At 40.7% G+C, this 22,154-nt stretch overlaps 1 protein-coding gene across 12 annotated transcripts in view; it reads right to left on the reverse strand.

The window, feature by feature from the left end:
* The window catches only part of LOC307030967 (teneurin-3), a 202,704-nt gene that overhangs the window by 35,876 nt on the left and 144,674 nt on the right, over nucleotides 1-22,154 (reverse strand). For 7 of the 12 annotated variants that reach the window (XM_079667615.1, XM_079667619.1, XM_079667617.1 and 4 more), the window contains 9 exons: nucleotides 21,702-21,803; nucleotides 20,004-20,198; nucleotides 18,704-18,904; nucleotides 12,983-13,168; nucleotides 10,335-10,355; nucleotides 9,839-9,862; nucleotides 8,638-8,784; nucleotides 7,921-8,137; nucleotides 2,165-2,284 (listed from right to left, as the gene is read on the reverse strand). In XM_079667615.1, the coding sequence (XP_079523741.1) occupies nucleotides 2,165-2,284; nucleotides 7,921-8,137; nucleotides 8,638-8,784; nucleotides 9,839-9,862; nucleotides 10,335-10,355; nucleotides 12,983-13,168; nucleotides 18,704-18,904; nucleotides 20,004-20,198; nucleotides 21,702-21,803 (1,213 nt within the window). The remainder of the gene's footprint in view (nucleotides 1-2,164; nucleotides 2,285-7,920; nucleotides 8,138-8,637; nucleotides 8,785-9,838; nucleotides 9,863-10,334; nucleotides 10,356-12,982; nucleotides 13,169-18,703; nucleotides 18,905-20,003; nucleotides 20,199-21,701; nucleotides 21,804-22,154) is intronic. The other 5 variants (XM_079667623.1, XM_079667622.1, XM_079667621.1 and 2 more) reach the window with 2 other exon arrangements.

Raw genomic sequence — 22,154 nt, forward strand, 5'->3', positions numbered from 1 at the left:
TATTAATAATATCAAATAAATGTCAGTCACCCAAAATTACGTCATTGCTTTTATTTTTGAAATAATGTACTGTCTCTGAAGTGCCTCCTATAACAAGAGATCATTTGAGGCAGTGCAGTGGACGAAGACATAAGGAAAGTCAGATACTTCTTACTTTGTTTGTTAAAGGTGTCATTTTATCTTCAAATTTTACGTGCGTCTTTCAAGTCTGTCATTAGTGTTACTCATTGCATAGCCCTAGGGGTGAACATTTGAATGTGAAAATGTATTGGATTGAAGAGTTCAACGATTTTGATATTGACTGAAGCCATATTTGGTCTGACACATTGCAGCCATTTTGTTAAAATGGTAGTGTTTTCTCCAAATTGTCACTGGTGTTACTCTTCTTCCTGGTAACACGTAACACCAGTGACATTCCTATACAAATAAGCATTGTATAAATAAAAATACTTTAAGCTCTACTTGTTGTGGATTCATCAAGTTAAGAGTTAGTTATTGCTATTTAACAGGTTTCAGATGTTTTTAGAAGGAATATATTTCAGCAGATTTGTATCACCCAGATTCCACCTTTTCTGTAGAATGACTTTTAGCCAGAACTATGTCAAAAAGTCCTAAAGTTATAATAAACTGAAACATCTCTTTAAGTGCTGAAGAACAAAGTAAGCGTTCCATCTCATGACTTCAATGGAAAATAAAACTTTCCCTTATCAATTATATTCCCTCTCTACAGCCTTCATACTTTATTATCATTCACTGAATCTAATGTATGACTTCTGTTTAACCAGGCATGGTGTGAGAAGACACTTTATGGTTGAATTTGGTCTTAAGTCTTAGGAGTTCATTCTGGTGAACTGTTTTTAATTAGTACGATATTACTCAGGGAAAACTTACTGGTTTGGAAATGAAGGGCGAGTCTTTGAAGTGCTGCTCTATATATTCTGCGAGCTCCACTACCCAGGGGGTAAATCATCTGTGTGGTGACATTGCATGCATTCACATGCACAAAGACACGCACTTGCAGATTTGAATGCTTATGCACGTCCCTCACACACACATTCACACTCAGGAGGACACACCCACCCACACACCCACACACCCACACACACACACACACACACACACACACACACACACACACACACACACACACACACACACACACACACACACACACACACACACACACACACACACACACACACACACACACACACACACACACACACACACACACACACACACACCAACAGTCAAGCTGTGCAGCTGACCTAAAACAGCTTCCTTCTCAAGCAAGCTCTCTCCACTTTGGGCAGCGAGGAGCTCACAGCTGCAAGAGGCCAGGCTTTGATGCCGCCCCCCCCTTCTTAACACACTGAGCGGATCTGTTGGCTAACCAAGTGTGATTATCCCCAACCATTTATCACGCTACTTGTCAGAAGAGTTACAGGGCGGAATATCTGAAGAAATCAGCTAAGCCTCAGCTATCTGGGGATCCAAGGATTGTGCCTCATAACAACAGCTGTACATTCTGTTCCCCTTATAAGCCTTTTATTCCATACTGGCAATACATGAACACGCGTGCCGCTGAATTTCAATGGGCCACTATCTCTGACCAGCATCTGCAAAATAAAGCTCCTACCTGAGATGAACCCTTCCTGTAAAATATGTGTCATACATTTGTGTCGTATGTGTTTGCACCCTCATTATTAAGGACCCGTCTGCGGTAACAGCAGGAGAAGGTCAGACAGTAATCCCATGTTTTACTACACCGCGGGCAGATTGATTCTACCCTTGCTGATTCAATGCATTTTAAACAGCCTGGTTCAAAATGGCCACTACCACTGTGACATTTGCATGAGGAATTGTTCTAGGGCACAATGTGCAGTCGTTTCAATTTGTTTTGAGTACTTTTTGGATAACTGCCAGGACAACTCTGCCACTGTTGGACAGCTTTCCCTGCATTTTTCCATACTGTTCTCGGGATAGCAGCCAATGCCAAAAATACATTTTTGCGAGGGCGACAGTTGAACCCTAATGGCTGAGAATCCTGCTGGAGGGTGCTCATTTGGACATGTAAATCACTGTTAACAAATGCAGATGGATGGCTGCTAGTCCCTGGATGTTGCACCTACTGATGCATGTGTGCACAGAGTGACTCTCTTACATGCCGTCCTGCCGGGTGATGGTGTAGCCGTACTCGGGGTAGTGCAGAAAGGACACGTTGACTCCGATCAGCGGCGTCCCGTCTCCCGTGAGGACCTGACCTCGGATGACTGACGCCAGGCTGTGTGGGCAAACAAACAGAAAGAGCTGAATAAACAAACAATGCCAGCCGGAGACAACACGCAGCCACGGCTCCAACAACTGCCATCCCTTTGCCAGTGGCAGCAGCAGGGAGGTATGATTTACTGAATGCTAGGAACGAGTGTGCCAGGGGATGTTATTCTTGAAAATGTCACCTTACAGAGCACCTCTCCGTCTCTGTTTACTGCTTTAAAAGCCCATAATTCAGTGTGATGAGATTTTCCAGACATGCAGGACTTGTTAAGGTTTTTTGCAGCTTCTTGCACGTGTATTGCAGCATTTATATTCCACGAGCACACAGAAGTGGATGCATATTTGTTCTCACAAAAAAAACTGTTATTTGTTTAAAGACAAACACAGCTATACAAATGTACAGATCTCAGGGCAATTCAATTTGTGAGGCAGGCACAGGAAACAGTGTATTCTTCACAAGATTTACTGATCAATTATCAGTCTGGGTAATTAAGTCAGTAAATGAAGTGCACAACAGAAGGCATTTCAAATGACGATATGTGAGAGAAACATTGACAGTATTGCTATCACCACGACCTTGCAAGTGTTTTGCTTTCAAAAAAGAGCTTCTTGTCAGTGTCATACCCGAGTTTTAGCTAGCGTGATAAATGTGTGTGGTACTGTGATGAAGGATAATATATAAACAATAATTTTTTTAGAACGAGCTCTTCAACTCGGTAACAGATATCCTCTTGATGTGAGAAGTTGAAAAACTCGACGACTGACGTGTCAAGAGGCACTTCTGAAAAAAAACAGGAATACAGAAAAAACAGAATTTGATGCCGCAGGCAGGCAAACTGTCACAAAGAAAAAGGAAGGAAAAAGGATTTGGAAAAAGAAACGCAACCATACAAAAGAATCACCACAGCACTTTAGAAAAGGTGAATCATAAATAGGGTAAGTGTGAGAAGAAAATGCATTTTGATTACAAGGAGAAATTTAAAATGTTCGGCAGAGAAAAGTCAGAATGTGAATGTTTTTCTAAATGAGACGGAGGAACAACATGTCCCCCTTTAGAAAGAATAAAAGCTGGAGAGGCTTTCTGAACAAATCACCTCTTTTCTTACAGACGTTTTTCTGAACTGTCACACCTGGTGGCTGCCTTATATAACCCGCCTCCCACTGCTGGTCAAAGAGCAGGTAGGGAGGGCTAAATGCTGCACTTAAGGGCACCTCATGGTAGTTAGTCTAGCATGGGGGAGCATTACTCATTCACAATGCTCACCCAGATTCTCCCTGCTGGCAAATGGATTTGCTTCTGGTCAAAAAGCACTCCACCTCCAGCATACCCTCACCTGCTTTCACCGAGAGAAAGATGTGTTTTCTTTTGCATTTTGTCTCCATAAATCACAGAAACGGAAGCTTCATACATGATTCAAGCCTCAGATATCTTCTGTGATTATTCAACATGACTGCAGGGCCTTCAGGTAAAGCTTGCTGCTGGTATAATCTTAAGTGTGAAGTCATTATTTTTAAGTCAATCCTTTGTTTGAAGGTGAGAAGAGGAGACAATTGGATATTTCTGCGTCAACGTTTAATCATCCCCTTCTTCTCAACCAGAGCAGAATGTTAAACGTGCTCCTTCTACATTTTTCACTGGTTGGCCAAAGATGTCTCATTTTGCCACTTTATCTCCGGGTCATTACGTATATGAGACTGGGATGATCAACAGCTTTAGCCTCTCTTATTTCCCTCCCGCTCCCCAGCCGTCTCCCATCCTTTATTTACCGGCTCAGGGAACAAGGCCACTTAAGAGCCCCGCCGAAGGTTCACTCTTTCTTCCCTGTGTCTCTATTAATCTTTTGAGAGCATGCTACAAGAGCCGAAACCCCCAAACAAACGGCAAGTCCCACCACCTGCTGAAACCCCAGAAATGAATCATATAATGCTTGCATTCTTATCCGTCATTGTCTCACGCCGGCTGTAGAAAAACTCCATCTGAAAACCCAGCGGGAGACTTGTGGGGGGACATGTGATACGGCTGGGGGACCAGTGGGCAGAACAAAAAACACCAAACCACAAACACATGTTTTATTCTCTGTGCTATACGGGGGACGGGTTTACTGCCGAGTTCTGAAACCTGAGTGCACGCGGAAATCGACTCTGTTTCTCATGGTGCTCACAATGGTTTCTTGAGAAAATAGAAGGAGAGGAGTGACCTCGAACAGTTTTGCTTTTCTGTGCCGTAAGATATCAGATACTCCACGTCGAGGAATAAAAGTCACCGCAGCTGTTGGAAGTCTTGATGCTGTTCTGTCTCTGTTCCAGGGCTTCAGAGACTTTTTTTTATAATGGCTGCCAATAAATTATTCACCCTTTAACCTCAAATGAACATTTGAAAAATATGGGTCTCCAAACAAACTATGCCTATACTACCCTCTACATCGTTATGTGAATCTTTAAAAAATACATAATGATACCTTTTGTCGAATACATGCATCTCTGCAGAGCCTATACAATGCACAACAGTGGTTTTGAATACAAAACTAACTTCTACAAGAAGATAAAAAGGAAAAATGAGTATTTTGAGCAAGAGAGCTAATGCAGCGGCCAGACATGAAATCGACAGTAAGCTGAAGACAATGAGGACGAGGATTATTGAGAACCCGGCTGGGAGGGGGGATTGCCTCATTCTATATTTTCAGTAAAGCATGCTATTTACATAAGGATTACTTTAAACTATTGGAGGAAATATTCCCAAAGCCTTCTGCACACAGTTGGCAATCATTTTCCTCTCCATCAGACTCAAATCAAACTCCACTCATGATTGAGAACAGATGTGGGAGTGCACTGAGGTTTTGGTAACACATGTAACTGTCTCCGCAGTTTGCACATGATGTAGCCCAGTGGTCCATTCAATGCATAACATCTTCTCTTACTCTGTATTAAACATCTATATTGAATGGTTTTACCTTGGATGAGGACATCAAACAAAACTTTAATTCTTTCAAAGAAGCCGAGGCAAATGTGAGGTGTCAAGATGAACAAAAAGCCAGCCTCCACACTTGAAAGTGAAAGGCTGTATTTATGCCCATCAATGTAAATATGTCCTTAAAATACCTAGACCACACTTTCTGCTCTCTATGTAGATATTGTATACTGTAATAGTGAGAAACTAGAAAAATATGCAATGATAAATACATTTTTATTAGAACGACACCATAGAAACAAGATAAAGGCACAGCTCTGTGAGTAGTTTAGTCTTTGTTAGTCTGTTCCATTCATGATGAATGCAACTTACGCATCACTTAAAGTGGACCTATCATGCTATGTTTGAATAATATAGTGTAGGACCATACCTATATTAGGCATATACTTTTTATTTTTCAAAATACCAAACTGATCATGCATTTTAGCCATTCCTCATTTTGCTCAATTTAACACTGTCTTTGCATGGGCTGATTCTGTGAGAACAGCACCATCTACAGGCCTGGCATATGTACTACAGCGTCTCCAGCGCTTTCCAACGGCAATGTCCGTGGCTGTCTCCTCTTGATTGGTGGAGTTGGCCCAATAGCCGTAGCGCCACTTCTGTGACGTCACAGAAGTGTTCAAATCTGGATCAGTCTGTATCAGATCCGTTGCAGCCCCTTTTTAAGAGATTTGGGCAGTGGCGAACCGTCAGGGCCTTCAAGGTATTCAGAGAATACCCTGGAACACTCAGATAAAACAAACAAAAAATCGATTTAATTATATAAATAAAATGTAATAAAATGTAATAAAATGTATATAAAATGAATAAATGAGAATGGTATACAGAATGGTATACACGCTTTACAACATCAGGAGGATACGTCCCCAGCTGACCCAGACATCAGCGCAGATTCTGGTCCAGGCTCTCGTCATCTCATGCCTAGACTACTGCAACTCCCTCCTGGCTGGTCTACCTGCATGTGCCATCCGACCTCTGCAGCTCATCCAGAATGCAGCGGCTCGTCTGGTCTTCAACCTTCCCAAATTCTCCCACACCACACCGCTCCTCCGCTCCCTTCACTGGCTTCCAGTAACTGCTAGAATCCACTTCAAGACACTGGTACTTGCGTACCATGCTGCGAATGGATCTGGCCCTTCCTACATCCAGGACATGGTTAAACCGTACACCCCAGCACGTGCACTCCGCTCTGCATCAGCCAAACAGCTCGCTGCACCCGCACTGCGAGGGGGACCCAAGTTCCCGTCAGCAAAAACACGTGGGTTTGCTATCCTGGCTCCAAAATGGTGGAATGAGCTCCCCATTGAAATCAGGACAGCAGATAGCTTACACGTCTTCCGACGCAAACTGAAAACTCATCTCTTTAGACTCCACTTCGAGCGATAAAATTACTAACAAAGCACTTATATACTAATAAAGGGCTGCTTTTCTAAATGCCAGTTGAGTAGCACTTGAAATGTTTGGCTCTATGAAACCTGATGTACTTATATGATTCTGTTTTCTTAAAGGTTGTATCTTCCTGGTCGAATGCACTTATTGTAAGTCGCTTTCGGCTGGGTGTTTCTACAGAAGTTCCAGTTGTCATAGCCACGGTTCGCCACTGGATTTGGGTATGGGGGAAAATAGAGAGGGTTGTGTTTTCTGACACTTGGTGAGTTCCCTGGAACCCTGGGGACACATATTCATGTATAAAAGACGTACAAAAATGCATTTTGCATGATAGGTCACCTTTAACTTTCCACATAGCAACATTTCCGCGTGTCTGATAGGCCTACTTTGGTTGGCGTGTTAGCATGCTATCTTCTGCTGTTGGGAAATCAACACAAATGAAGAGTTGATGCTGATGGGAATGTAATTAGTTTTTGTTTAATTGCAAACCAAAGTAGGCCTTTCAGACACGTGGAAAGGTTGCTATGTGAAAGTTAAGTGATAAGGAAAGTAAGATGCATTCATCATGCACGAAGGGAACATGAAAGTTTGCACAACATTTCCAAGCAATCCTTAAAAAATTGTTGTCAGGATTTTCACAATTAAAACAACGTGTCCACCTGCTGGTGGCGCTAGAGGAAAGGCAGGAGATCTCCAAAGCCAGCAGGATCCATCCTCTTCTAATGCACTCAGCTCTGTTTGATTGTTGAGTGCAGAATACAATTAACTTGTTGGCTCTTTGTACACTCTGGGATTGGGACAATTTTAATGTGGTTTACTGTTGGATAAACAGATTCTACAAAGATAAAAGCAACTTTAGAGCAAATATCAGAGATAATTTAGTTTTCTTTGCTTGTCTTAGATGTTAAAATATACTCTAAAATGGGCAGCACATTCATGATAAAAAAAAAAAATGGGTTACTGATAAAGGATCTTCATAAATGTGCAGGGAAAACGGTTTCCTTTCCAATTTGGAAACAAAAAGAAAGATTATCGAGTGTTGTTTTTAGCGAGGATCCAGATCACTCTTGAGTTTTTTAATCTTGACTGCTGAAAGACATAAACATGTGTGGCAGCGACACCACTGTAAACACACTTGTCACTGTGACTGCAAAGACAATGAGATGTGATGTCCTTTGACGTTTTGGAGTGGCTTCCCAGACACGCGTGTCTCCCGACTGGTAATGAGACAGCAAACAGCCAACGTGATGCAAATAATGAAGTAGCCACATTAAGCCGCCTACCTGCTGTTGAACGGGTTATCCCAGGGTATCACGTGACTGCCGCTGGGGCCAATCAAAAAGCTGACGCGGTCGTAGAAGCCCTTGGATGTGGGCTGGGTGGCTGAACTCTGGCTCTGGCCGGCGATGGCAGCGGGGTCAGGTGATCCGCGACAGTACGTCTGACCCTGGCACGAGACCTGAGTGCAGCAGTCTGGATCCATGCAGTCGACAAGTCCATCTGGAAAACAAGATGGACGGTCAATACGAGGAGGGGAACGCTTGGTTGACCTGGATGCATCCGGAAACGTGCCATAACTGTGTTGAGCTCTAGTGCACACAGATGCCTTCTTACAGTACGTGAGCTTGAGTTCATTAAAGTGAGATCCTGACACGAAAGTTTGAAGTATTTCAAAGTGTGTCACCTCAAAAGTTATGTGTGTGTTTATCAGCACTTTGTTTGACATGCAGCCCCAGAGAATTGATATATACTCAAAAGTACTCTTTATAATTGATCTACTGTATATTTTAAACCGTGCTGTTTAACAATCTGCTCGGCTACAGCATTTGCATATTCTTTCCAGTGATGTTTTATGTATGATTGATTTGTTGTGTTTGTTTGCACTGTCACAGAGGAGTCGCATCAAAGCCAATTTTCTGTCTTGCACAATAAGAGTTACAGAGCGTTTTTTTTCTAAAGCTAAAAGACTATTTGTACGAGGCTTTTATAATTCTTCCTACCTCCCTCGTTATCCTTGCCATCTGAGCAGAGCGTTTCCGTGGCGACATCGCATCCCAACCCGCGCCACCCTGACTGGCAGATGCAGTGCCAGACGTTCTGATCCAGGACGCACCTCCCGTTGTTGTTGCACAGCCCGGGGCAGCCGTCTGTCAACACATCATGTACGTGTCAAACAGCAGAGCAAGTCAGAACAAGGAAATCAGGAGGAGAAGGGGAAGGGAAAGACAAGAGCGAGGGGGGGGCATTGAGAGTGGACAGTGGGCAGAGGAGGGACACAAATGATAAAAGACAGTATTTGAGTGAACATACAGAACAATACACCTCTGACAGGACTTGGGATGTGGGGGAGGGTGTGAGGAGTTACAGTTGTTTCACATGAGTTTATGGAGCATGTAGAACTCTGAGAAAATATTGGATAAAAGAAGAGGACACATGCTGAGCTGTTTACTTAGAGTTAAAAAGGCCAATGGGATACACTGTGAATTCATGTTGAGTCAAATCCGTGGTAATTGGAGGGTTTATATGTTGTCTTTAATCCATGTTTGCATATTTCTCTATGAGTTGTTTTCGGGTTGCGTGAATTCTCATAGTGTGATTTTCAAAATCGAGGGCAATTTTTGAGTTCGCTTAGAGAGTTCAAAGTTGCACAAATCCCATTTAAGAGGCTGAAAACCAGCGAGTGTCTAGGAACTTCCTTGGCCGGAAAATTATTTACGAAGAAATAAGCTATTGCTGATGTTAGAAACACTCATGTGAAGTAACGGGCAACATCAAAGGGAAGAGGAAGTATATATGTAAATAGGAAGGGGAAGAAGTGTGGGAAGAAGGGGGAGGATCTAGAGTTTCTACATTTTTAGAAAACAGAGCACTTGCTGCCAGATCGCATTCCTTCTAGTGGATGGTGAAGACAGGGAGCCGAAACATGACTAAACCACACCAGTTCGGGGCGTTTAATCTGGCAGACACAGGGAATTAAGACAGAGGGGTGGGGGGGGGGGGGAGCAGGGACCGTGGAGTCTGTGTGAGACTGGTTAAGACGGACAGGAAATGAGGAAACATATTGGGCGAGCAGGATCACAGCAGGAACATTATGATCGACTCGGACAAAGAACAGGTGTATAAACGCCGTGCTAGGAAGACAAAGAGCAGGGAGGGATTGTTTGTGACAATCTCCCTTGGGGGGATAGTGGTTCAATTTACCTTTATATCCTATCTTCACTGGTCCTATTACACAATCGAGGAAAAGGAAACATTTGGAAAAGAAAAATTACTTATCTCTTTGGTGGCAGAGAGCTAAGACTGACAAACACATTTCCTTATGTTAACTTGCAGGCGAGCACAAAGTGAGAACGCTTGCTGGCATAAAGCTGATGTACCTGCCAACTCGTTTGAAATACTTGGGAAAGAAGCTTTGCAGCTAGTTCTCCCGAAGATTATAGTTGGCTTTCGTTTTTAGTTTCTGCTCTAATTTCAATCTCTCCACTGTGTATGGTAATCATAGTGGTTATGGAGATTGAGCTGAATAGCTATTACTAAGCATGAGTGACAGGATATGACTGGAAAGCTGCGAGCTCACCCCTTTTTTTTTTTACAGAGTTTACTTTTTTTTAAGCGTCATAAAGGTGTTCTGGATTTGAAGAAAAAAAAAGATTGCATTTAGAGTATAATTCTCAAGCAAAGTGAAAAAGTGTTTTACCTGATACTCTGGAATCCAGGGCTATACATGTAAGCCAAGAGGGAGTTGGATAGAGATAGAGAGGTAGGCAGACAGGCATACAGACAAAATAGAAAAGAGAATGGATATAAGTGGGAGTTAGGCAAAGAAATGCAAATATAAAAACATGTAGGAACATTTGAAGGAGTTTTATAGAGGGATACATGAGACAGAACCTGCAGTACGGGAAGGAACAGCAGTATGTTCAGATGTTAATTAAAACAGCAAGTCAATCAGGACTGTATATGTTCCATGTTCAAAGTTGTCTGTAAAAGAGTCTTCGATGGCGATTTCTGTTCATAGGAAGCAGCATAAATGAATTCAGCTTCTTATGCTTTGCGAAATATTCATTGTGCTCTCCATCTGATTGTCTTTGCCAAAACAAGACAGGCCAACACAAAGAAGAACACTGGATTCCTCTTGATATCTGGTTGTTAAAACACTCTTTGTTTTTTTCAGACTATACAGTATTATTTCGTTTTTATCTTCACAACATTTTACTGTCTGCTTGTCAGGAGTTATGTCGTCTAAGTCCATTCTGAACGCATCATGAAGCAGCAGCATGATAAAAAAAAAATGTTTTAAAAATGTATTTCAATGTTGCCTTCATCTCCACTCGGGTGATTTCAACAACTGCACGGCAATGAGCCAGCAGTACACTAAGACGAATCAAAAAACACCTTAGTGGTAAAGTGTAGTGCTGAGAAAGCGGAGACAATGGGGTTAAGCCTTGCATATAGAATAGGATCTAGATGCTGGTGACAAAAGAATGGTAGAGGAAGTCCTCTATTCAGGCTCTGTCCATGTAATGTGATTAAAAGGTGCTTTGTGCAAATGGCAGTTATTCAGGGTTTGAAAGACAAAATAAGCTCGCGCCTCCTTAAAGAAAAGGTAACGCACGGCCTATTCATCTCCACTGAAGCCAAAGCAAAGTTACTTTCCTTGCAGGAGCCTTACACAGAAGGAAAAGAAAGAGAAAATGGATGGGGCCGAATCAGCCCTGAGGAGGGGAAGATTAATACGATCAGGAATGTGACCTCTCCAACAACTCCCTCTCCGCCTCCCCTCTCCCCCTCAGAGCTGGATCCGCGCTGTGGACCGGGGATTGCTGATGAGAGAACTTGTAAATACATAATTAGGGTTCAATAGTTTGGAGTGCCGGATCTCTGTTTAACTGAGAGTGTGTCGTCATTGAGAGGTTGGAGATGACACTTGGGGGAATGCTGTTTGACGCGGCGTGTCAGGGTTTAACTACAGGACCTTTGACAGGGGGTAAGGTGTCAAGGAAGTTTGAGTTAAAGGTCAATGGAAAGTGACATCTCAGAACTCATTATCCTCACTAATGCCAGGTGAAGCACCGCCATTTCAGAAAAAAATGATATTCCAAAGAGGCCTAGCAACGGCTTTTCAGCTCCCTACATACCTGCCCTTGACTCACTAATACAGGAGCATCACTTCAAAGTCTAAAAGGTGGAATATCTAAATGGTCGATGGAAAAATTACAAAGTTGATGAGGAAAAAAAAAGGAGATTTTGAAAAGAGAGAGGAAAAGCTGGCCGAAAGCAATGATGTGTCACATTTCCTGTTAGAGGGAGAGATGGTTAACAGCTTACATCAAGATTAGATATCCTCCATTTTGATATGAATTCAATGAAAATTGATCGAAATAAATGGCCACAATTGAAAACTGGTTGGACTCGTACCCAATTCATTCAAACCTTTACACCTGCCATAAGGTCTGGTGTTAGCTGGCTAAGAATAGCTGGCAGGAGAACAGGTAATGAGGCTTCAACAAGCAGAGACTGACATTTTCTTGTACAAAAATGGAATTGTTAAGAAAAGCTAATCATTGCGAATAATTTTAAAAAGCAAAACCACAATATACATATAAATTCTTCAGCTGTAAAAGTGATGTATCAAAAGGAATGTTAACAAAAAAGCAAAATATGATTTTAAAAAAATGTCAATACTAAAAATAGGTCTGTAGTGTGTCATTTAGTGTCAGTGTTATATATACCTCTAAAGTGTGGTCAATATTGATATTACTGTTCATAGTGTTTATACCCATTAATATGTTCATCCTGTATGTACTGTATATCTGTCATACATTATGCCTATCCATTCAAATTCACCTTACTGCTTCTTTTGCACTTCTGATTAGATGCTAACTAATCTTTCCATATGAACTCTCGCGGAGTATGAAGTACAATGTAAATTTTACTTCCCCATTGTATTTGACTATAATGTTTGATTAAATGTTTTGTTATCTCCACCAATGACTGTGGTGTTAATAAAAAAAAGGCAAATCAAATTATGAAGATCTTGTTCCACAATGTTTTCAGTGATCTTAAAACCCGGCGGTTTACCTCTAAGCAGTAAAAAACCGACACTACAAAGTACTTTACTGGTTTTCCATGCAGAGGCACTTGTTGGGAGTAGGTGGGCAGCAACAGAAGCGTGTCATGATCCGTGTCTTTCCAACAGATGCTTGAAACTGCACTCTAAACACTGACATTCAAACTCCAAAGTTGCCCTTTTAAGCCTGTCCATAAATGAGTTTCCTCTGTAGTTCGTGCCCTTCTGTCAAGTGTGTGTAGGTGTATGGTGGCGCATGTGTCAGCGTGTCTCACCGATGGTGCAATGTTCACCCGTCCAGCCCTGATGGCAGTCACACTTGCCCTCTCGGCAGACTCCGTGGTCGATGCAGCGTGGGTGACAGTCCCTCTGCTCACACTCTGGTCCTGTCCAGCCCTCCTCGCAGTGACACACACCGCTGATGCACAGGCCGCGAGGACCACAGTCCACCACACACACTTCTGTCGCAAAAAGAAAAAAGCCACAGTCATGTCGCTTCTGTTCTGTGAAAGAGACCTTTTTTAGATTTTCTGCTGGTGTGTTTTAGTATTCTGTGGAGATGAATCTGCCAAGACTGAAAATTGATGAAAAGCAACGTTTTTACTGTAAACAAGAGACATTTTTAACGCTCTACTTGAAATATGTGTTATAGAAAGTCCTGAAATTGTGAAGGCAAATATATACGTATATGTATATCATATATATATATTCAAAAAAGAAAGCTCCATTGATAATAGATCATCTGAAGAGGCTTAATGACTGCAATCTATACATTTGCATTTTAAAATAATTATTTCATATAGGCAAAATGTTAATTCTTCCTCCTGATTTATCATCTCAATTTACTTTAAAATGTGTGGAACTATTCAGAGAATTTAAACTGAATACCCAATGAACTCCTACGTGGCTGCGACTTTGCAGAACTACATAACATATAGATGAGAATGATTAAAAGAAAGAAGAAGATAAATCCTACTTGAAAAAATTAATCTTGAGTTATTACTTTTATGGATTCCAGCTATAATAAAATCTCTCCAATTCTCAAAAAAAGCATTCTCTACAATACAATACAGCAACACAGTACCCTCAGCTTGCATTAAAGTAATTGAAATGTAATGAGTGCATGGTGGAAATGCATTTTGAAAAGATGAAACTTTAAACAGAAGAGCAAAAAGAAACAGGTGTGTGGGCGTGTGTCCAATGTGAAGGCAGATGGGTGATTCAGTTTGCTTATTTAAAATATCAGCAACAAGCTCTCGACTTTAATAAACCTATCAACCAATGGGTCAAATCAGTGCAACCACAGCTTTTCACCCAAATGAAATGACATCAAAGCTTGTCAGTCACACAATATTTCAGTGTCGCTTGAGAAACATTTTTGTTTTTCAAGCCCATGAAAGAACAACACAGGTTATAATAGTCATTGTTATTCCTGTAGCCACTTTGAAGCATCTTTTTAAAATATTCCACCAATTTCCTTTCTCTCCGCAGTGCACAAATAACATCCCTCATCGCTTCAAAAAGTCTGAAGTCAGAGCAAAAATAAAGTAAAGCACAGCAATTACTTTGTGCTTCTAGACACTTCCAAAACAACCACTTTTCAGGTTTTTACATTTTCTGGTAGCTCATTTGCATGTTGTCTTGGCAGCCCGAGGCGATGGTTATGGATTTAAGCAGAATCTTATGTCTGGACTCTGAGAGATGTTAGATCAACATGATTTCTTCAAGTTGGAGCATTGGAAACAGCAGAGCATCTGTTATGAATCTGTGTTATCTTCAGAGAAGTAGAATTCAAATGATCGAATCCACGGGCGGTAAGTAAATCAGCCCGCACCCGGCTAAAGCTAACGCTCAACAAGCTGTGGCTGCTCTTGTGAGAGAATAAGAGATGTTCATTTACTGGAACGAAGAGTTTCTATCAAAGCTTTTGAGCAGGAGAGCTTTCCGGCGTGACAACAGTGTGCTGGAGGAAAGTAGCTCAAGTGTGTCCTCACAGAGACTAGATTCTTCAGGATATTTAAATATACCCATAACCAAACAGTTTGTGACTTTTAAAGAAAACTGCTTGCAGGTAAAGCAACTAAGCCTAGAGGCATAATTCTGCAGTCCAAAATGTTACAAGCCATGGATAAAACATCTACTATTTTACTAATCTACGAATTCACCCCCTCTGCTTTACCCACACGGACCCTTTAGTGAAGCTCTTTGAGCAGTCAGTTTCCAGCTCTCTGAATGGAGTTTTTCTTCGATTGAGAGACCTTGGATGGTTCTGATTAAGTCAAGCCGACACTGTAGAATATTAAGCACGCCTCTGGAGGGGAGTCATTTGATTCCAAAGGGATACCTCCTTCCCATAGAATCTATGCAATCAATTTTTCATTAGTCCAAAAGTGTTTATCTGCCTTTAACATGCCCCTGACTCCAGCTGGATAGGGGTTGTGGGCGGTCGATTCATGCTACTCGCTTGTTAATTAAAGTTTATTTAATTGAAGAAGCACCGCAGCATTAATTAAGAAGGAATTCTCCTCCCACCCAGGTGGGTAAAAACGTGGGTTTTTGGACCGCACCAGTTCAGACACTTCTTGTATTGACAAGCCAGAGACATCTTGCTGAGTGAAAGGGTTGTGTGTGGAATGTTTTAATCTTCAAACAGAATAACAAGTGAATTCTCTTTAAAAAAGTGAATAAAGCAAGACTCGAAAAGAAAAGAAAAAAATTCCCTGTTCACCAAAACAATCATTCTTTCTTCTTGGGCACCGACAAAAGAGGCTGCATGCTGCGTCAAAAGGGCTGCACACACATCTATCATCTCAAACACACCACCCAGCCTCCTTAGGAATTCATCTGCAATTGCATTTCAATCAGAATAAATACATTCTGCTTTTAATTGTTTGACTCGCCGGGGCCATTGTGTGTCTCTTTCTGGGTTGAGCACACAGAGGATAAGTCTATTCTGATGGAGGAAACAGCCCATAAATCACCTGAGGCCCACACGCAGATAACAGATAGGAGGGGCCAGCCTAACTAACATGTCACCTTGTGTGTCGAAAGCCAAACGCTCTGAATACCGAGCTGATAACAAATGAAGAAGCTTTGCCGCGAGCAGATGGGAATATACGATAGTCTCATCTACTCTAACAAACCTGAAGCTGCTATAAAACACACTGGCAAAACTTCTGAACAAATCTATAAGTCTTTTCTGTAACAACACACATTTGTGCTGAATTTCCAAAGAGACCATATGCTGGGTCTCACAAGAGAAACGTGTGGAAACAAAGCTTTGTTGTCAGCATATGCTCTGTTCCAAAACCAACACGTGCTACAAGTGTTGATTACCAAACTATAAAGGTGTGATCTCAACCACAGATTTATTTAGCCCAAAACACAATTAAGCCGATTTATTCAGGTTCAAAATTCCAGTAGATCAACAACTTTAACGATTTGCACATTGTTTGATAATAAATATCAGTTATTACGTTTCATGATTTATGCAGATTACCTGTTTACCAGTGTTACATAAATAACTGTAAATATAGTTTCTTTTATTCAACACTTTCCAAGCATGAGTGACTTCTGGCTATCACAATTCAACATCTGTCTCCTCATACCCATGAAAGACTTTAATATGGGTTTGTTATCTGTAGTAAAGGCAGGTTATTTTCAAACTCCTGCTCGGAGAACAACAGAGATGTTGGAGGCATTTCAGGGTGTTTGTGCAAAACACATTTGAAGCTGTTGCTTTCACAGGATTCATCAATGTATTGAAGCTTTTAGTAATTAGAGAAAATGTTCACAGTACACTTCCTTTCATTTCGTGCCATCACACCAAAGTTAAACTTTATTGAAGGTGATATAGGAGAGATGTACCCAGAGCTCATAAAACACAGCACTGACAGTACCGTAGCATGTGTGCATACATCATGAGGCTCCCATTCATCATCTTCGGAGCCAACCACGACTTTTCAATTAATAATGTTGTTTCCTGCATGTGTACCTACAATATGAGGGGGAAGCTGAAACAGACCGATTTGACTGTATTTCATTTAAAGAGTTTCATTTCAAAAGGTGACATATTCATTTGGAGAAATAAATTGCTCTCTGATGTTCACTAAATCATATTTCAAATGCAAAAAATGATTAATTAACTAAAAAAACATTCAAAATTAAAACATAAATCACATTTTCCCCCTCATATTTACAGATTTTAAGATTCCAAAGCTGATTAATTATACCCAAAGCGTTAAACAGTGCACCCACAATGTACTGTATAAGCTAGATATTTAATTCCAACCTACTGCTTTTTTAATAAAGGCTCATACAGTACATCTGCTGTTGTGGACACATGGCGTCTGCAGCGGCTGTGCTCAGCAAGGTTTCTTTACACAAAGAATTTGGTGCCAATTAATTGTTAGAGAAACAGTAAAAAGAACCACTACAGCGTTAAACAAAAAGGCCGCACTGTTTGCAAGGATTTGTAAGTAGCACTGCTCTAATGGTATCAATAACTGAATGAATGGATACAATTCAAGTAGATTAATATGCCATTTCATTCGTTTGAAGCCATTTTGTAGACTTTGACTTCAAAAGGAAAATGTTCGCAAAAAGCCAGAGATTGTCATTGAATTTCTTTAAAGAACTAAAGCCGTACTTTTATACAGTATGAAGGATTAATCATTTGAGAACTTTGTAAATGTAAAAGCAAAAATGTATCTAGGTTGTTGTTTTTTGTGATTGTTACATTTATATTTGAGTTTGAGGAAACAACATATTTTAAAGGTTTCAGCTCGGGCTTTAGGAAAGTGTACCTGGCCTTTTTCACAAACTGACATTTCATAGTGCCAATTATTAAAAAGTTAAAGGTGGGGTATGTCATTTATTTCAGAAATACTTTTTGCTATATTCCATGGAATGCTCTTAACATCTCGATAGCAATGAATATATTAAATGCTTGGACAATAAATACACAAAAAACGTCATCTGTGGAAGCCGTGGTGCTGTAAAAAGCACGACCAATCATCTGAGCCGGCCCGGCTAAAATAACTGGATGGCCTACCTGCCTGTCAGCCTTCCATCTGTGCACAAACTTATCTCGTGCCCTCATTGGTCATGTGCGCGTTCGTGTGTGTTGGAGGAGGGGCTCTGTAAGGAAGTGGCAGATTTTTTCCCGTTGTGTATTTTCAAATTCTAGCGCACTCGAGCTGGTTTTTCCAAAATGACCTACCCCACCTTTAAATGAGTGGCTAATAATGGATTAATCATTTGAGCATTTTTGTTATGTTATCTTGTTGGTTGCTTCTCTTTCTCATATATGATTGTTAATTACTCTGACAAGCTATCAAGATGTTAACTTGTCGTTTAGAAGTGTAATGGGTGTTTTAACACTACTTTGACACAGAATAGACCCCGATATTAAAAATGGAAACTGTTGTTGCTTAATCAATTAATCATTTGATTATTTGCTGTAATTAAAAAGGAAAATATGATCTAGTTTGTGTCTTGTCTTTATCTCATGCGAGTGCCAATTTCATATATTTGAGTTTGGAACAACATGTCAACTCTGGCTATGGGCATTTCCTCACTATTTTGACATTTAATAGGGCCGAATATGAATTAGGGAAATTAATTGCAGATTGATCAATAATTAAAAACAATCTTTAGTTGCACACTCACAGTAAGACACATTAAAATAACACACCAAATAGCTTTAGGTGACGAAATGCATTACATGAATGCACACAATGTACAATCATATGTTGTAAATTAATACTGCCGATTTTTATTCCATATTTTATTCCTTCTTATTCCATTGCAATGTAAATACTGTTATATTTGACTATATTTTGTATTAGTTTAAATATTTTTCTCGTTCTCTACCTGTTTTTTTAACTCTTGTTTTTATGCAAGACACCAAGTCAAATTCCTGGTACGTGTAAACCTACCTGGTAATAAGCCTGTTTCTGATTCTGATTCTGAAATGAAGTGCAATATTTTCTGACCTATTGAGCAGTCGGCCCCCGTCCAGTTGGTCTCGCAGACGCAGGTCCCCGAGTCGGTGTTGAAGGTGCCGTGACTGGAGCACTGCTCTGGACAAGTGCTCTTCAAGATCTCACAGCTGATGCCACCCCAGCCCGGGTTACAGTGGCACTCACTGTGATGACAGGCTCCGTGACCGGAACAAATCGGGTCCACACAGTCAACTGAGGGCCGTGGAGAGGACAGAATATTTTTAGTTTACCACTTCCAGAAAGGATATCAAACCTACTTATTTACCCCGGCCAATTTCACTCTGCTACAAGCCAACATCATTTTTGTCAGAGTGGAAGTGCTCCAGTGCCAGATGACTTCTGTTAAGCCACAGCTGAACATGCTGCTGTGTTTAGTTGTGGCTGGTTTCGTTTTTCCACCCTATGTTCTACAAGCTCTTCTATATTATAGGGTACTTCCAATATACTGACAGCATAATTATGCTCCATTATAGGCCCTAGGAGAAGGGGCACAATTAGCGTCTAGACCAATGTAATCAATTACTATTAACAATTTGCAGATCAACTCGCTGATCTAAGTTAATAATTGGCAATTATGACCAACATAATCAACCCATAGGGATAATTTACAACAGCAACATTGTGCTTCCTCTGGAGCTGATTTCTCTGTGGATTTCAACACCTCCTTGGACACTGGTATTGATTATTTACCTTAACCAATTCATCACACCGGAGCCATTACAAGCAAGCCTGGAAGTACAAATGCCACAATCTCCCATCTACGTTTCCTTCCCATAATGCTTCACTTCAAAGGAAAACACAATATACTCATTTAGTTCACTCAATAGCTTTTTACGTGCAAGGTCAATGAGGCGCACATGTAAATCTGAGCAGATAATTGTCTTTTGTTTGCATGGGGATCAATACAGTTAAATGCACCGAAGGGAAGGGGGAGGTTGAAAAGGTTGACAAGAAAGAAGACAAAGCTCTTTCTCAATAAACGGGGGGAACAGGTGCTATTGAATGATTGATTTTTACAGGTTCCTTCATCTGAGGAGCATTCCAATAGGTGACTGCATCAATGGGCCCTTCACAATCTGTTCCAGCTGGTAACCTCACGCGGTCTAAAAACTAAGAGGGAGTTAATTTATACACACGGTATCAATAACAACATCCCAAGCATTATCTGCTCAGTGGAGTTGAAAACACTCGATTGTTTCACCAATGGACTGTGTCAATCCCCCCGGAACTTCTTACAGAAAATTGTTGCTGCTTCCCATCCAAACGGAAAAGGATTTCTTTCCCCATTTACCTTGTTCACAGTTGGGTCCTTTGTGGCCGCTGTTGCACACACAGTTGCCCGACACACACAATCCGTGTCCCCCGCATTGAGGATCGATACACTGGGAGGCAGGAACATCACACTCAGTGCCTTTCCACCCGCTGTAGCACTGGCAGCGCCCCCTGGTGTACTGACCGTTACCGCTGCACAGCACCGGACAGGCGGCTGGGGAAACAAAGGAATTAATCTCATACAATATCAGGGGTTGTGGTGTATTAGATTAGATTCCTTTATTGTCACTACATAGAGTACAGCGAAATTCCAAGCATTCACGATGGTGCAATCACACATAACAGACAGTGTAAGTATCATTTTGAGAATACAAGCTTAAACTTTTAATATATCATATATAAAGTGACTATAAATTAGACCTATGATACATTTAACAGTATACGCTTACAAAACAATATAACATTACCATACAAATACAAGAACAAATGTAAACAAGTCAATAAGTAAGTTATTGCACATGTATATGTATTTATCAGTGCAGTTGATCATTACAAAACTAGAAATAAATATGTGTTCTATAAGCAATCGTATGAGGTAGAATATAAGGTGCAGTTGGATGTAATCATGTACTTAAGTTCAGTTCATATAAATGGTGCTACTTTTTCCAAGGTTACAGTAAGTACTTATTTGCCTTTATTTGTATATCTAATGTGTACTTTGTTTATATATTTCATAATAGCTACTTTATTTTTTTTTCTAAAAGTCAGGATGGTAATAATGAAGCAGGAGCCAGATGCTTCGAAACAGCATTTGAAATAAGGAGAATCAGCGCTTGCCTGGCTTCATCCAAAGGAAACAAAATCTGCCTCACAGCACCTGTAAAGCTCGCTTATTGACTTATTATATTTATGTGTTTGACTATTTCTTGTATGGGACCAGTTGCTAGGCAACCAGCAAAAACCCAGGAAGTTACTGGTCACATATCACACATAACAGCAAGACACAAGGCGCAAGAAATGGTAAGATCTTCTCATAAAACTCTGGCAAAGAAAGTAAAAAGGTGATCCAAATATCGATGAACTCAGACACGTACACATGAAGAAGGCTTTCTATTGCCATATTTTGACATATCTTTCTCTGAGATTTGGGGCGCATGTCAAATAGAGTGGATTTGAAGGGAATCTTTTCGTGTTCAGTAGATGCAAAAAAATGAGTTTTTAATCATTTTCATTGGGAGCATGTTTTTTTTTTGTGTAGTTTTCAATGTAAAAAGCCTGTTACAGTATGTGGATTAGGTGGAGTAACAAATGCTCAGCTGATTTTTAAAAGCCGATTAGAGAATTTAAAAAGAACCTTGTCAGTGACAAATTAGGTAATGGAGAGAGTGTTTCTTAATGATCTCAAACATATGTCTTTATTGACGTTTCTTGTAACATACCCACTGACATATATACCAATATCATACAGCTGCTCAGTTAATATTAATCAATATATCGATCTAGCTGCACCATGTGAGACTCCACATGCCGTGCTTTTGCTTCTGATCGCTTTGAGCTCAACAAACAATTTTCCACCTTATGTTATAAAGATGGGAAAATAAAACCAAAGCAATCTACACAAAGAAAAATCTATATTTTTTTAACTCAGGGGAAACTGACCCTTTGAATAATGGGCCGGGTGGACAGAGTAAGAAAAAATATATGAGATAATTATTACCTCTGGAACAGTACGGCCCAATGAATCCTGGGAAGCAGTGGCATGATCCCGCCACACACTCTCCGTTCCCGTAGCAGTTGTGTGTGCACTCCGTGACAGACTCTGTGGGCGAGAAAGTCTAACTATTAATAACTCACCGGATTTTCGAATTATAGCAAATCTCAAATTCCTGTTTAAATAACATTTGACAACTGAAACTGTTCAAGAATACAGCGAGACCACCGAGATACTAACGTTTTGTTTTTTTCTTTATCCCCTGCATGAATCTAGGCTTTTTAAGCATCTCTTATCTGCGGTAGCTGTATCGAGGCATGGCATACATTTACAGCTATTTGTCCATGTCCCACTAAGGTCTAAGCCTCCATAACATGCACGCTGCAGACTGGCTCTTCCCATCCAAGCCATGTTGAGTAAAAGCCACACATACATTTTAAATTAGACCAAATAATTCCA

The sequence above is a fragment of the Notothenia rossii genome (genome assembly GCF_949606895.1).
Source record: "Notothenia rossii genome assembly, chromosome: 3".
NCBI lineage: Eukaryota > Metazoa > Chordata > Actinopteri > Perciformes > Nototheniidae > Notothenia > Notothenia rossii.